Source organism: Pollicipes pollicipes, unplaced genomic scaffold (assembly GCF_011947565.3).
Source record: "Pollicipes pollicipes isolate AB1234 unplaced genomic scaffold, Ppol_2.1 Scaffold_6686;HRSCAF=7923_pilon_pilon_pilon, whole genome shotgun sequence".
Lineage (NCBI taxonomy): Eukaryota > Metazoa > Arthropoda > Thecostraca > Pollicipedomorpha > Pollicipedidae > Pollicipes > Pollicipes pollicipes.
This window is the reverse complement of record NW_023596921.1, coordinates 554,106-568,706: the sequence shown is the minus strand read 5'-3', so window position 1 is coordinate 568,706 and position 14,601 is coordinate 554,106. Positions and strand designations below refer to the sequence as shown.

Genomic DNA, 14,601 nt, shown 5'->3' with positions numbered 1-14,601 from the left:
GCCCAAGTTGGAGTGTGAGGGGGGGGGGAAGCTGAAGCCTCCCTCCCCCAACTGAAAAGTAAACTACGCCTCTGAGCCTGCTTTTGTTCTCGGGATGTTGAAAAGAAGGACATGTTGCGTCTGTTTTTGCGAATTGTGAGTTCTTATGGCGATAATAACCGGCTCCAATGTCAACACAAGAGCACATTATATAATTCGAACTCCACGGCTTGTCCTATGTACGTCTGGGTTGTCGATGCTTCATGCTTATAGATACTGAACCCATAATACGTAAGGGCTGTAGATACATAACACTAGAGGTGAGGCACAGATATGATGTATGATTTCTGTGATGTTGCTTGTGAGCATTTTCGTGAACATGCCATTGGCACGCGCGAGCATTTGGACAGCGTTGCAGTACTCAAACGTAATACGTAAGAACAGCGTGCCTCGTCTGGAGAGCTATTTCCGGAAAGCTTAAGGCGATATCAGTCGAGGCTGGGATCATTAGGCAAGTGCGAAGCAGAAGACGCACTGCTGCTGGCTCGCGCAATTGGCGTCTGGCAGCCGGGCGCATTTGGAAAGCCACCGCTGAATAGTGTTGCCCGGAAGACTGCATCGCTGAATAGTGTTGCCCGGAAGACTGCAGCGCTGACAGGCATGATAAATGTTGAATGAGCCTGAAATTGAAGCCACGCGCACTGTTTGGAGCGGCGCCTCGCCGCCGTGCGCACTGCGTCGTGGTCGGTGCTCCGACGGACGAAGAGCGCCCCCAGCATGCAAAATATGGGTCGGAATGGGCCCACATCACGGAAAATTACTGCTTTAGTTACGGATTTGTAGTATCTGTTCTCTCTGTCTGTCTGTCTGTCTGTCTGTCTGTCTGTCTGACTGTCTGGCTGGCTGTCTGTCGGTATGTCTGTCTGTCGGTATGTCTGTCTGTCGGTATGTCTGTCTGTCTCTCTCCCCCCCCCCCTCTCTCTCTCTCTCTCTCTCTCTCTCTCTCTCTCTCTCTCTCTCTCTTTCCCGGTACCCCTCTTCCTATCGTGTATTTCTGTTCTCGTTGACTATGCTCAAATAGTGTCCTGAGGCTCTCATGCTGCGTACGTGTTGGGCACGCCGCTGGCTACATAAGAGGACGAACGCACTGTTCGGCTCTGACGGTTAACCCTAGTCCTATCGTAGGCGATGCTGCCGTTATGTGTTCTATCTGGCACGGCATCCCAGCTCCGCTGTCTGTTCTGTCCAGCGCAGCGCCCAGTCTCGCCCTTCTTCACTGTTCAGCGCAGCGCCCTGTCTCGTCCTTCTTCACTATCCGGCGCAGCGCCGCGTCTCGCCTTTCTTCACTGCCCGGTGCAGCGCCCTGTCTCGACTTTCTTCACTGTCCGGCGCAGCACCACGTCTCGCCTTTCTTCACTGCCCAGCGCAGCACCGCGTCTCGCCTTTCTTCACTGCCCGGTGCAGCGCCCTGTCTCGCCTTTCTTCACTGCCCAGCGCAGCACCGCGTCTCGCCTTTCTTCACTGCCCAGCGCAGCACCGCGTCTCGCCTTTCTTCACTGTCCGGCGCAACGCTCTGTCTCGCCATTCTTCACTGTCCGGCGCAGCACCGCGTCTCGCTTTTCTTCACTGCCCAGCGCAGCACCGCGTCTCGCCTTTCTTCACTGCCCAGCGCAGCGCCCTGTCTCGCCTTTCTTCACTGCCCAGCGCAGCACCGCGTCTCGCCTTTCTTCACTGTCCGGCGCAGCGCCCTGTCTCGCCTTTCTTCACTGTCCGGCGCAGCGCCGCGTCTCGCCTTTCTTCACTGTCCGGCGCAGCGCTCCGACTCCCGGACCGTCACCCCAGCTGACCAGGGCCCCCGCTCTGATAATCCAGACCGGCGGCAATCACCGCCGGCGCTGGCGGCCGCGCCACGCGTGAGGGCCTCGCCGCCGCGGCCAGAGCGCAGCGGTGACGCTGCTCGGCTGACAGCCTGAGCCCGCTCCCGGGGAGGGTGTAAATGGGTCCGGCAGTCTTTTTGTCGCGAGCCGACCCGGCATCAGACGAAGGGAGCGGACGGGCGGCACGGGCCTCGAGACTCGGCGTTATTGCCGGGCTAGATCCGGCGGGAGATGCAGTCATCTATCGAGGCGCTTTGGACGCTTGTGAAGCGTCGTGGGCAATTAGGGTCGATGGGGAATTAATGGCGCGTAAGCGGGGCTAATCTCTGTTTTGCGCTCTAGTTCCGAGTTTTGTGGCGTGAGTTGAGATCGTCTGATGATATTGATTTAAGCTGTGTGGCATAAAATATCGTCACAGCTCGTCTTCGTGAGATTACGTAACTACGGTAAATTCATAGTGGAACAGACATTACCAATCTTCAAATTCATTTGCCTGACAAGTCAGCACGATAAACCTCTTGGCTTTTGGATTTCTGTTTTTTTTTTTACCTTGTTTTGTGGCACACTTTGCCGCGAAACGAGTAGGCTCCAACGAATATTGTGTTCTTACTTGTGTACGATTCAAGATAAATGTATCGATTTAATAGCGTTTGATGTAGAACGAACGGCGCCACATATGGCGACGAGCGGTTTGGGTGGTGATGGGTGTCGACATGACCCATCCTCCGCGTCACTCGGCGCGTCCGCGACCATTTCAGTGCTCTCGTAAAGCCCTGTCGTGCGGCTGGTCTGAAGCCGGCGCGTGGGTCCGTCCTCAGGGCCGGCGACGTCCCCGGAACAGCAGAACGGCTCGCTTGTGCTGACCACCACCAACGCCACGGACGCCGGCCAGTATACGTGCCGGGCTGCCAACGGCGTGTCGCCCGCCATCCGGAAGACCATCCAGATCCGCGTCCGAGGTAACAACAGACCATCCAGATACGCGTCCGAGGTAACGGCAGACCATCCAGATTCGCGTCAAAGGTAGCAACAGACAATCCATATCCGCGTCCGAGACAACGGCAGACCATCCAGATCCGCGTCCGAGGTAACAGCAGACAATCCATATCCGCGTCCGAGACAACGGCAGACCATCCAGATCCGCGTCTGAGGTAACAGCAGATAATCCATATGCGCGTCCGAGGTAACGGCAGACCATCCAGATCCGCCTACGAGGTAACGGCGGACAATCCAGATCCGCGTCCGAGGTAACGGCGGACCATCCAGATCCGCGTCCGAGGTAACAGCAGGCAATCCATATCTGCGTCCGAGACAACGGCAGACCTTTCAGATCCGCGTCCGAAGTAAAGACAGGCCATCCAGATCCGTGTCCAAGGTAACGGCAGACCATCCAAGTCCACTCCTGAGGTACCTGCAGACCATCTAGATCCTCGTCTGGAGAAACGGTAGGCCATCCCGATCCGCGTCCGAGGTAACAACAGCCCATACGGATCCGCGTCCGAGGTAACAGCAGACCTTACGGATCCGCGTCCGAGGTAACAACAGACCATCCCGATCCGCATCTGAGGTAACAGCAGACCATACGGATCCGCGTCCGAAGTAACAACAGACCATCTAGATCCGCGTCTGGAGTAACGGCAGACCATCCAGATCCGCGTCCGAGGTAACGGCGCACCATCCAAATCCGTGTCCAAGGTAACGGCAGGCCATCCGGATCCGTGTCGGCGACTGCGAACCGCGCTATGGCCTGTGTATGGGGAGACTAACAACCTCACTGCATTATTGAAGCCAGCTGCGCGTCGTGTGGGACGGGGAGTTTGAACGTGCTGACGACTCTGCAGGATATATTTGCATCGTGTGGAAGTCTGGCTCATCATCAATGCGTTCGGTCTGGCTCATCATCGATGCGTTCGAGTCTTATCTGCTACCATTCCAGCGTTATTTCCACTCTCAAGGCTTATGTATAGCCAAATTAGGGTGGAGAACGACGAGAACTTCGAGTATGTTGCAAGCATCGCACAGAATACCAGGCAGATGGCGGTGTTGCAGCGATGTACATCAGGTCGTAATGAGCTCATTTTCTCACTTAGATATCTGGTGTACCTTTAACAGCCGCTACTACAATCAAAAAGTTCTGAAAGGATGAGTTTACAGTCTGTCCAAATTGGTCAACCGTGAGCCAGTTACTTACAACACAGCGGATACGTCGGGCGCGCTGTAACAATGCTATGATTGATTCCAAGACTATCAGGAATGGCCGTTATTGACAAATCCCTTGAGGTAAAGGCCGTAACGTTTAGAAAATGTTGATGCTTGACTATTCATTACAGCAGATTTCTTCGGCGCCCAGGCTCCTTGCGTACCGTCAGTCCTCAATGCCTCCAACTGTTGCGGTTGCCGCACCGTGGCACATGAAAAGGCCTAATTTGATATAACACCAGTCTTCTTTATACGCCGTGCGCCCTCGGCAATGTAGTGCAGTAGTCATCAAATAGCAAAAATGGATTGCATCTCAAACATAGAGATCGAGGCATACATCCTATCTTATGGCATTCTGGGCCGGAGCGTGAGCGGCCAGCGACGCTCACCGTAGCTCACGATCCGCGCTGAGCCGGGCTCCTCCGTTACAGTGCCGCCCCGGGTCACGGTGACGCCGCCGGTCCTCAGGGCCGTTCAGGGCCAGCCGGTGGAGGTCCGATGCGACGTCATCGGGGACCGTCCCCTAGCCGTGACCTGGATGAGAGCGGGCCGTGACCTGGCCATGTCCGAAGACGTCAGGTGAGGCTCACTGTAATCTATGTCAGAACAGCCTTTCACACGAGGTGATGAGCTTGATCTTTTATCTTCCTCCAAGGCCACGTTTGGGCCTATTCTGGTCTCGCAGTATGGCAGTGCTGGTAGGAATTCCGTAAGGTATGTACGCGCGTGTTGAACAGAAAGGCGCGGAAAGGTCAGCTGGCAACTGGACAAAGAGCATCAGTCCGGCTTCGGGTGCCCATTTTGTGTCTGCTACCGTGATGCACATCGAAAAAGATCCCTACGTGATACTGAGATGATCAGAAGGTCGGGGTAATATTATGTGTTCGACCATGACAGGGCTTTACTGATGATGAACGCAGATCATGCGCCAGAGAATCTGATCGGCACCCAGTCTAAAACTCAAAGTCGGCCGCGCAAATGCAGCATGGGCTCAGCTTAGTGTGTGACACTCGCACTTTGCTTCCTAGTCGTAACACTGCCATTTAACTATTCGATATGCATATGAAAATGCGTACAAGTTATACGTTTATGCTTGAACTATTCCTGACAATTGTCAGAATGCGGAGAGCTGTGACATTTTCTCTACGCTGCCGTCTTACTGGAGTTAATCTGTGAAACGTCGGGATAAGTTACATTTAGTAGGACAATTTGAGCACCCTCTTAAGTCTTTACTAATTTATGATGCCCAATGTTCTTTGTTCCCAACGACCACTCTTTGCTGAATAATGGTGCCTTTTTGACCGAAGAATCCGATGTAATGTTACTGAAGAAATATAAAATGGTGTGTGTTATACTAACACTTCAGGCTCCCACCGTCGTAAACGCCGCCAGCTTCATGAAGTGCATTCGTGCGAGGGACTGACCAGTTTCAGACCTGCAAGCAAGATGGCGTCAGTATCAAGCGCAGATCGAGTATCAGGCGTCGAAATATGGAGTCAAAATGCTCTGCTTAATGATAAACAGACTTCTGGCAAACCCTCTAAAAACGAAGTTTTGTTTTTGAATAACACCCACAAAGGCCTTGTGAATAATTGATTGCACTTTTGCTATCCAAACACTGATTGGATCTGGAATATTTAGCTGAGGTAGGTGGAAGATTAACACGCGCCCGGTTGGCCGGTTGAGTACCCTTCGCTTTGGTGGGGCGTTATTTGAATCCCCTGAGATAACAAAAACCAAGGAAGCTAGAGATACCAAATTCACAGGGTGAGCTGGGTTGCTGTGTGAACTAATTTGTGTCAAAATGTGAGCTTCCTAGGATATGACCTTTGGCAAGCAAGCTCAAATGCCGTATGAGCTTCCAAAGTGTCACGGTCCTCCTCATGCGACTGCCTTGAACCTATAGGACTGTTCTATGCAAAAGGTCACTGGTGTTCATTTAAGGTGAATAACCTTGTTTGTCCTCAAGAAGGTCATGGTGATTCAACTGCCACGACATCGTTTTGATTGTTGAGCTTTTGAGTCGACGTTGAAGATTATACTAGGCGGTATGTCCTTAAAACAAAATTGAGGTGGGCCATGTTCGGTCAGTGACCCACTCTGACCTATAAAAAAGTCTATAAAATATATTTTTGCTGTCCCTGTTATCATTTAATTCCAAATGAACACCAGAAGCTTTCCTATACAGGTAGCCCATGAGTAAAAAAAGCAGGCGGATTGAACCTTGGTCTCGTCTTCATGCCTAGCCTTGGGTCGCCGGGACTTATTGCAATCCTAAATTTAATTATTTTTTGTCTAATAAATTATCTCAGAGATGTCAGGTGTCATCGAACACTCCAAAACCTTCTAGCACTTCGGCTAACATTCGGGCTATAGCGCGCCGATCGGCAATGACCCTAGAAAAAACCTCCAGCAAGTCCAGTTGACCAGACACGAGCGCTTGTGAACTTAGTGTGGGGTTATGTCATTTGTGGTTTTTGTTCACCTCTGACAGACGTCAAGAACATCGTGACCTCAGTTATACATGTAGCGTTATCGTCTTGCAATGCCGAACGTGAAGCAGCTTTCCTGCACAGGACGGCTTGAGCAAGCTGAAAATGCTTTCTCATCTCCATGGCGTACGCGACGGCCTGTCAAACTCGGCTCCCCGCACTTTCCGTGCCGCGGGATCTCCGTATTGGAGAAGACGTCAGACGACACCACGTGTGGCCTCCTCTCCTGCCCCAGGGTCTCCGTAATGGAGGAGACGTCAGACGACACCACGTGTGGCCTCCTCTCCTGCCCCAGGGACTTCGCATTGCAGGAGACGTCAGACGACACCACGTGTGGCCTCCTCTCGCTGCCACAGGGTCTCCGTGCTGGAGGAGACGGCCGGCGAGATAACGGCCAAGCTGCTGCGACTCTCCGCGGCGCTGATCAGCGACAGCGGCGAGTACATCTGCGCCGCAGAGAACGACTACGGCCGTGATCATCTGTTCGCCCAACTAACGGTGAAAGGTGCGCCGCCTTCGCCGCTGCCGCCCTGCGCGCTCGAATTAGACCGGCCGGGACGGCCGGGGGGGGGGGAGGGGGGGGGGGGGGACGGCCGGCCGGCCGGGACTGGCGCCGTGAATTGATAACGACCACTGCGCCGGCGGATGGCAGCGGTATGTTGTGTCGCCGCGGGGCCGCCGCCCGGCTGCTGACACCGGTGTGGGGGCGGGGTGCCGCTCCTGGGCCAGAACGCGCTGCTTCAAGCGACGCCGGACCGCCACCGTTGGGCCCATCCCCGGCACGGGGGAAGATTTGGTGCAGTAGCACCCAGGTGACGGTAGGGAAAGACGGCAATCCAGCATGTGGAAGGTCCTCAGAAGATATGTTGATGATGGTGATGTTGATGGTGATCATATTGCATATCAATCGGAATAAACTCAGAACCAGGATGTCTGGTCGCCCGTTTTCGGTATTTGCTGGTGATTAAGGTTGTCTTCGGTCCGTGTAACTGAAGACTGAACTGTGATATCGAATCGCCTGTCTGAGAGCTCTCATGAGCGCAGGGGCCTGGTGGGCCAATGCTCGAGCTGTCAGTGGGATGGTATTGTTTCAGAGGCGCCTGCAATGCCCACCCACATGGCTCTGGTCTCGGTGGCGAGCCGCTCGATGTCGCTGACCTGGGGTCACGACCCCACAGCAGATGTCAAATACATCGTTCAGTACCGAAGAGCCGAAACCAATGGTGAGTTCTCAAACGCGTGCCTTTCGGAAAACAAATGCTTCGAAGAGCGTGTCAGCGCGTGTTTAGCAAGGCGATGGCTTGCTGCGTGTGAAAAGAATTGTATCCATGGAAACGAGTACGTTGATCTGAGCGACTCACCACGCGGATGTCTGTTGCATAAAAAGAGAATAATTGCGTACATCGGGTTAGCCGTTATGCTGCGAAAAGTCTTTGATGCACTCTATCGATGGGCTTAAACCGTCACGGAACGCCGATCAACGTGGCGGTGCTTCGGACACATTTGTTATCGTCAGACGCAGCCCGTTGATTGCCCGTTTCCCGTAATCAGATGAACCTGTTTTGGCACCCCGTTCTTTGTTATTCTTCTCCCATAATGGAATCGCGGTGTCGTTGGCCTTCCAGACATTGATCCTCGGCTGTTTCCCTCTCCTCGTCCATTCCGTGTCCTTCCTCGTGAACAGCAGCAGTAAAGGCACCGGTAGTCGGCGTTAGTGGGCCTCAAGTTACAGACGGTCCACAGACATCAGAGGATCTCGAGAACGAACCCCGATGAATATTCGTCCAGATTATGCCGGATGGAATCGTTTTTAGACTGTCGGAAGCGCGACGGAACTACATCAAAGCGCGCCGACTCGTCGATTATCTCTCACGCGCAGGCGTCTTCTCGGGCGTCTGGGTTTTCATTTTTGCCGTTTCTGGGACAAAGCAGAGGGACGAAGGGATATGGGGGGGGGGGGGGAGGGGTTCGGATTTAACAAGCTGCAGAGAATTTTCAGCCCGGCCGCCGGGCTCTTTATTGCGTGACGGGAATCGTCTGTGAAAGCTTCGGTGCTGCCTCAGCGTTTGCAGCAGATTTGCATCCGAGAGGCGATCTGCGTTAAAGTGAACTGAATTCCATTGGGTCGAGATTGTATTGGCGTATTGGCTCATGGTGGCCTTTTACGTCGTCCAATGCCAAACTGATGTTGGCGTGGCTTATGCAGCGCGGAGTTCGGGCACTTCAGGCTGGGTTTTACAGCGTGTCAGCATTGTAGGCAGCGCGACGCGCAGCCCGCGGTTGGGTGATAGGTGTTTGTCAGAAGCTGGAAGAAGACGCACGCCGGGGCAATATTGATCACTTGTGAAAGGGTCTGTCCTTTGACGAATTTCTGACAAGTTCCACGAAAGTAGGCATCAAACAATGCTTCTTTACCTCCACGGATGCGAGGGCCGCTTGGGAGTCTGCCATCTGTCGCATGTGACAGGCTCAGCATGACGTCACACTTTTCACCTTCGCGCAGAGCGACACGGCGCCGCCGTCACCCGCCACGCGACTGTCGAGATGCCTCGAACCGTCTATTGCAGCGCATGCTGAGGCTTAGGGTAGTGTTTGGCATGCCCCCGCACACCGCCGACTCGATATTTTACCAGGGTATGTTTTCAGTGAGCTCTGCTCGTTGAGAATCACCGACGTTTGAATTGCAGAACTGGCTGCTCCATTTGTTTTGCATAACACGAACCCACTCACATTGCGAGCACGCGTCAACATTCTCAATGACATGAATACGTTTATCATAATATCATACCACTGCATTGTATTTAAAACAAATGGTGTCTCCGTCTGGCCATCTCTCAACGCTAGACCCCTCCTCACGCTCTTTCTATTTTACTCTTCCTTTCTCCACCTCTCAGAAACATCCATCTGTGTGAAAGACCTTACGTGGCACGTTGACCCGTTCCAGGCACATGGTTAGAGACTGCAGTGGACCAGGGCGCTCGGGTCACCCTCGCTGGCCTCCGACCTTGGGTCGCGTATCAACTGAGAGTGTCCGCTGTGAACGACGTGGGGAGAAGCAAGCCTAGCCCAGTCATAGAGGTAAGCCTGTCTGTTACTGATTCTTTTTTCTCATGGAAGGACGATGTTCTTTACAATGTCTATGTTTCCCTAGATTTTAAATTTTGGGATGTTAGTTGGTAGAAAATTACTGAACCTTTTCTAGCCTGCGATGATCAAGCTATGTTTCTTTTCTTTATCTTCTTCCTAATCCAGCCTTTGCCACCATCAAGATGTAGGGAACGGCCAGCTTCTGTTGTCGCCTCGTTAGCCAATGTTTGCGCCACCGATAAAGTAGTGGTAATTAGTTAGGCCGGTTATGGAGCTGATTTGCACAAACACGCTATCTGGCGTGGAACCACTTAGCGTGAACGAGACCCCATCTGGCCGGCGCCAACTCCGCAGCTCACCCCGCGGAGCGCACGCTAAGCCGCGCACTGTCCGGGGCGGAACACACGGCTAGCGTCGCAGGGTCGGGGCGAACACACGGTGGCGTGAGGGTCCGGGGCGGAACACACGGCTGGCGTCGCCAGGGGTCCGGGGGCGGAACACACGGCTGGCGTCGCAGGGTCCTGGGGCGAACACACGCTGGGGGCGGGTCCGGGCGGAACACAACGGCTGGCGTCGCAGGGTCGGGGCGGAACACACGGCTGGCGTGCAGGTCCGGGGCGGAACACACGGCGTCAGGGTCCCGGGGCGGAACACACGGCTGACGTCCGCAGGGTCCTGGGGCGGAACCACGGACTGGCGTCGCAGGGTCCCGGGGGCGGAACACACGGCTAGCAGCTGCAGGGTCCGGGGGGACGGAACACACGGCTGGCGTCGCAGGGCTGGCGGGAACGGAACACCCACGGCTGGCGTCGCAGGGTCTGGGGGCTGGAACACCAGGGTCCGGGGCCCCCCTGGCGTCGGCAGGGTTCTGGGGCGGAACACCGGCTGACGGTCGCAGAGGTTCGGGGACAAGAACACACAGCTGACCTGTCGCAGGGTTGGGGGGGGGGGTGGAACACACGGCTGACGTCGCAGGGTTGGGGGGCGGAACACACGGCTGGCGCCGCAGGGTTCTGGGGCGGACCATACGGCAGTGTTGCAGCCTGAGCGGCACTGTTTGTGAGATCTTCCGTTTCCATTTGTTTGGCAGAAAAACGCCGTTTCTGTGACTTATGGGAAGTCTCGGCCGCGAATGTTTGCTCCAGTTGGATAGGCTTCTGTTGTGAAGTTTCAGAAACTTTTAAATTTGAAAAGCAGATTACTGAAATAAATACAGCTGGAAGGGATTCCTATTTGATTTAGAAAGTTTTTGATGCAATTAAAACCGCAACTCTATCTCGCGCAGGCCAGTTTTGTGCATTTGTTGTGTTGCTTTTACGATATGCTCCTTTTGCATCAGCTCAGTCTTGTCGTGTAGCATTTTCCCTCAGTGCTTTTTGACCTGGGAAACATTTTTGGCCACGAACCGCAATGTGTTCCCAATTTGCGGGCGAACAGACATTCGGAAAAGACAGCGGGAATTTATAAAACCTGTTTTGAACTGCACTTGTTGCTGTAAAACCTTTGCAACCACTCAGACTAGTGTTTGATGATTAATGGCATTTATGGTAGGATGGTGTTTTTCCGAAAAGTTTCGTCGTTGATAAAGATGATGGACGTAGATGCCGACTGTTTACCTCGGTTAGACTTTAACAACTTTTTAGCCGTGTAGTCTTCTTTTCCGACTAGAATTCAAGAGACATTTACCGCGTGGGAATAGAGTTAACAAATTTAGTCTTTCATGCATATCAAAATAACATGAAGGTTATCTAACTGTGTACAGAAAAGTATCGTTGCGAATAGTATGAATGACTGTGTGCAGAAATGACATCGCCGTGAATGTAAGCGATGTTAGGAGCTAGAGAAGAACAACATATTAACTATTATGCCGCTCGATATTTGCACAAGAATTTAATCCCACTCCACCAGCCACAAATCTATCCGCCGGATAACACGTCAGTAACGCAGTATTAGGCTCTTACTTGCACGTCATATTGTCTTCCTTGCTTGCATGCAGCTCAGGGGCGGCGCTGTCTGAGGGTGGGTAGAGGAAGCAAGAGTATGCTTTTGCTGCTTACCCAAATTTTCGGGGAGGCACCTTTTTCCCAAACTAAAGGCATTGCAAATAACCGTAGATTACGAAAATTCCCATCAAGAAAGCCCCAAAACTAAACTATGTAGCATTAAAGTTGACCCAGAAGACCCCTTCCTTTATCGGGGGGGGGGGGGGGGGGGGGCGTTATTTTGATCACGAAGCCTACCTCTATAAGTAAGAGATTTTGCACTCTAGACTAGAAAACAATTTTCTATATCAAGAGGTTCGTTTTCTGGATAATAAGGCCACCTTTTTGAATTATGTAGCTCATGGTCTAGGTCAAAGGGTCCAATATTATGTTAACGAGTCCCATTTGCCGGCTCGGGAGGCCCCCATTAAAAATAAAAGGCTCTGTGCTGGGCTATGGGTCATCATTTATATTCAGGATACCTCAGTTTTGGAACAGTAGGCCCCTTTAATGGATCAGATCGCCGCGGTTCCGAATCAGGCTGCCCTGTCTTGCGATAACGAGGCCCTTTGGCTCCCTTTGGAGGCCCTTCATGAATCGGAAGCATATTGCTCCGTATAAGGAACTCCCTTTATGCATCAGAAGACCCTGTCTTTGGCTACCGAGGCCCTTCGCTGGATAATAAGAGGCCCCCATTCCGTTTTTTGCATCGTCGACATTTATTGACTTGGATGTAATACCTGCCATTGTTTGATAAAAGAGCATATGACCTCGGTACCCCTACGCTGAATATGACACTGCTAGAAGGCCTAATATGAGAAGACCCCATTTTGTCCACGAGGCCCCTGAAAATCCTTCCTCCCAACTAAAAATCCGTGGCGCCGCACCTGAAGCAAATTATAGTTACTTGCATGCTCTACATTGCTGGAAACTTGCAACGACTTCTTCTGCAAAGATGCGATTGCTTTCGTGAAACTTTTGGCACAGGTCATCTTGACAGCTAAAGGTCCATACTTCTCTCGCCATCGCTCTTGTATCCTCTTCGCATTTCACATGCAGCACTATTCTCTACTAAATGTGATCAGAATTTTAAAAAGACCTAATGCAACGCGTTATGGGTAGCCGTCGGCCGTATATAGTGAACAAAACCGCGCACGACACCTGGAAAGGTCTGTGATTTGTTGTGATGTGCCTCACAAAAGCCGTTTCTTGAGTCAAACATTTAGAGGACGCAATGATTTCAGATTTTACACTTTGTGGAAAGTTTGTATTAAAAATAGCAAGGTTTCGGTGTGCTTGGTCTCAGTTTCGGTCGGACGACTCACAGCACAGGTACAACAACACCAGGACCAATAAGACCCCACGCGAAGGTGACCGAGAAAATGATGTATTGATAAATGATTTATATATATATATATATATATACATATATTTATATATAGGCATATCGGATGTATGTATATGTGCAGATATGAAGTTGAGCAGGTATGCTGAATACGAAAAGCGCACGGGAGACTGTTGATCTATATACGTGATTGTCAACATCGCGTACACATTGCTGTTCTTTGGAAGTGGAATGGAGTTTTATCAGACTGCACCAAAAGAGCTTAGGTTCGAATCTTGGTTTATTCATTGGCATGTATTGTCATTACCAATGTTGTCTATACACAAATAATACGTGTGATATCCAGATTTTAACCAATCTTCTCCATAATACGTGGCTTGCGTTGGAACTTTGAATATGCCTGAGATTAACTATCCATTCAGCAATGTTAAGAGGTTGGACGAAACTACTTATGGGCGTGACCTTTTTCTCCAGTTTACTTCGGCGACATACATCTAATGTTCACCAATTGGCGTCGCGTAAAGGAAGCATGCCCATGCCAAATGATGATTGTCCCGGTGCCAGTTTGTAAAAGTCCACCAGCCTGTCACACACCCATAGACACCGCTCAAGGGCTGCAGCGAGTGAGGTGATAGCAGGCGTAATTGCTTTTGTATAATGCGGAACAGGCGTAATTGCTTTTGTATAATGCGGATGAGAATAAAACAAAAACTAAACAATCCCGCCGCCCATGTGGACCTTGGAAATAAGACTTATATGTCCATTGGTGTATTTGCTTTGCATGAGTTTAGCCGACAAGGTCGCGCTGTTGCTAAGCATTTGCGCAGAAACGTGCAGTCGATACTTTTTGAACGCTGGCTTTGGGTGGGGTTGTGAAGGCTCGGGATTTTGATCTACTGGATGGGCGAGTTTATATGTTCTTGTTCATGGCTATCATGACAAAGTATTGGGAGCGACGCTAATCTTTTGGCCACGCATCGGTAACGATGAACTGATTTCAGCTCCATGTAGCTTTCATGCCCAAGTGTCTCTAAGTTTAGGCGGCTGTTTGTATATGATACCAAATTCGCGGGGAGGTGACGTAGGACAATGCCGGGTACGCTACTGCTAGGCCCACAGTTCAGACATTATTATGATCGATAACTGGTTTGCGGGCGATACGTTTGCTTGTACCGCACAGCTGATTGTACATCTTTTCCTTCTCTTAACGCCAAGATATGACATCGCTCCAAAGAGAGCCACCCAACGTACGGGTGTGTGGTTTGCACGCGCTTGCGGGTCATGGTTTGCTTACATCAACCCACCTTTTTTACTAGCATGATGGTCCGTTCTATCCTGACAGTGTTACAGCATCAGGTGGCTTTATGTATCTGAAACGCCTGGTCATTGAAATCTGGATCGGTTTCCAAACTGTATTCTTTGGAGAGTATTCGTATTCAATCGCGATTTTAGCGCCGCCCTGACAGGGAGGAGGGATCGATGCAACCCCCTAAGGTTTTTTAGGGTACCTCTCCAGAATATTGTGCAATTGCACTAAAATTTTCAGCAGCCTTTGGAGCATCCATTGCACGTGCTTTGACAATGAAAACGTGTCCTTTCGGAGCAGTGGCAGTTTATATGACACACCGCACATGAACATA

At 51.7% G+C, this 14,601-nt stretch overlaps 1 protein-coding gene across 1 annotated transcript in view; it reads left to right on the top strand.

The window, feature by feature from the left end:
* LOC119107246 (Down syndrome cell adhesion molecule-like protein Dscam2) overlaps positions 1 to 14,601 on the top strand; it is a 170,112-nt gene that overhangs the window by 142,739 nt on the left and 12,772 nt on the right. The window contains exons 18-22 of the mRNA XM_037230662.1: positions 2,675 to 2,815; positions 4,487 to 4,634; positions 6,904 to 7,052; positions 7,642 to 7,770; positions 9,492 to 9,625. Of these exons, the coding sequence (XP_037086557.1) occupies positions 2,675 to 2,815; positions 4,487 to 4,634; positions 6,904 to 7,052; positions 7,642 to 7,770; positions 9,492 to 9,625 (701 nt within the window). The remainder of the gene's footprint in view (positions 1 to 2,674; positions 2,816 to 4,486; positions 4,635 to 6,903; positions 7,053 to 7,641; positions 7,771 to 9,491; positions 9,626 to 14,601) is intronic.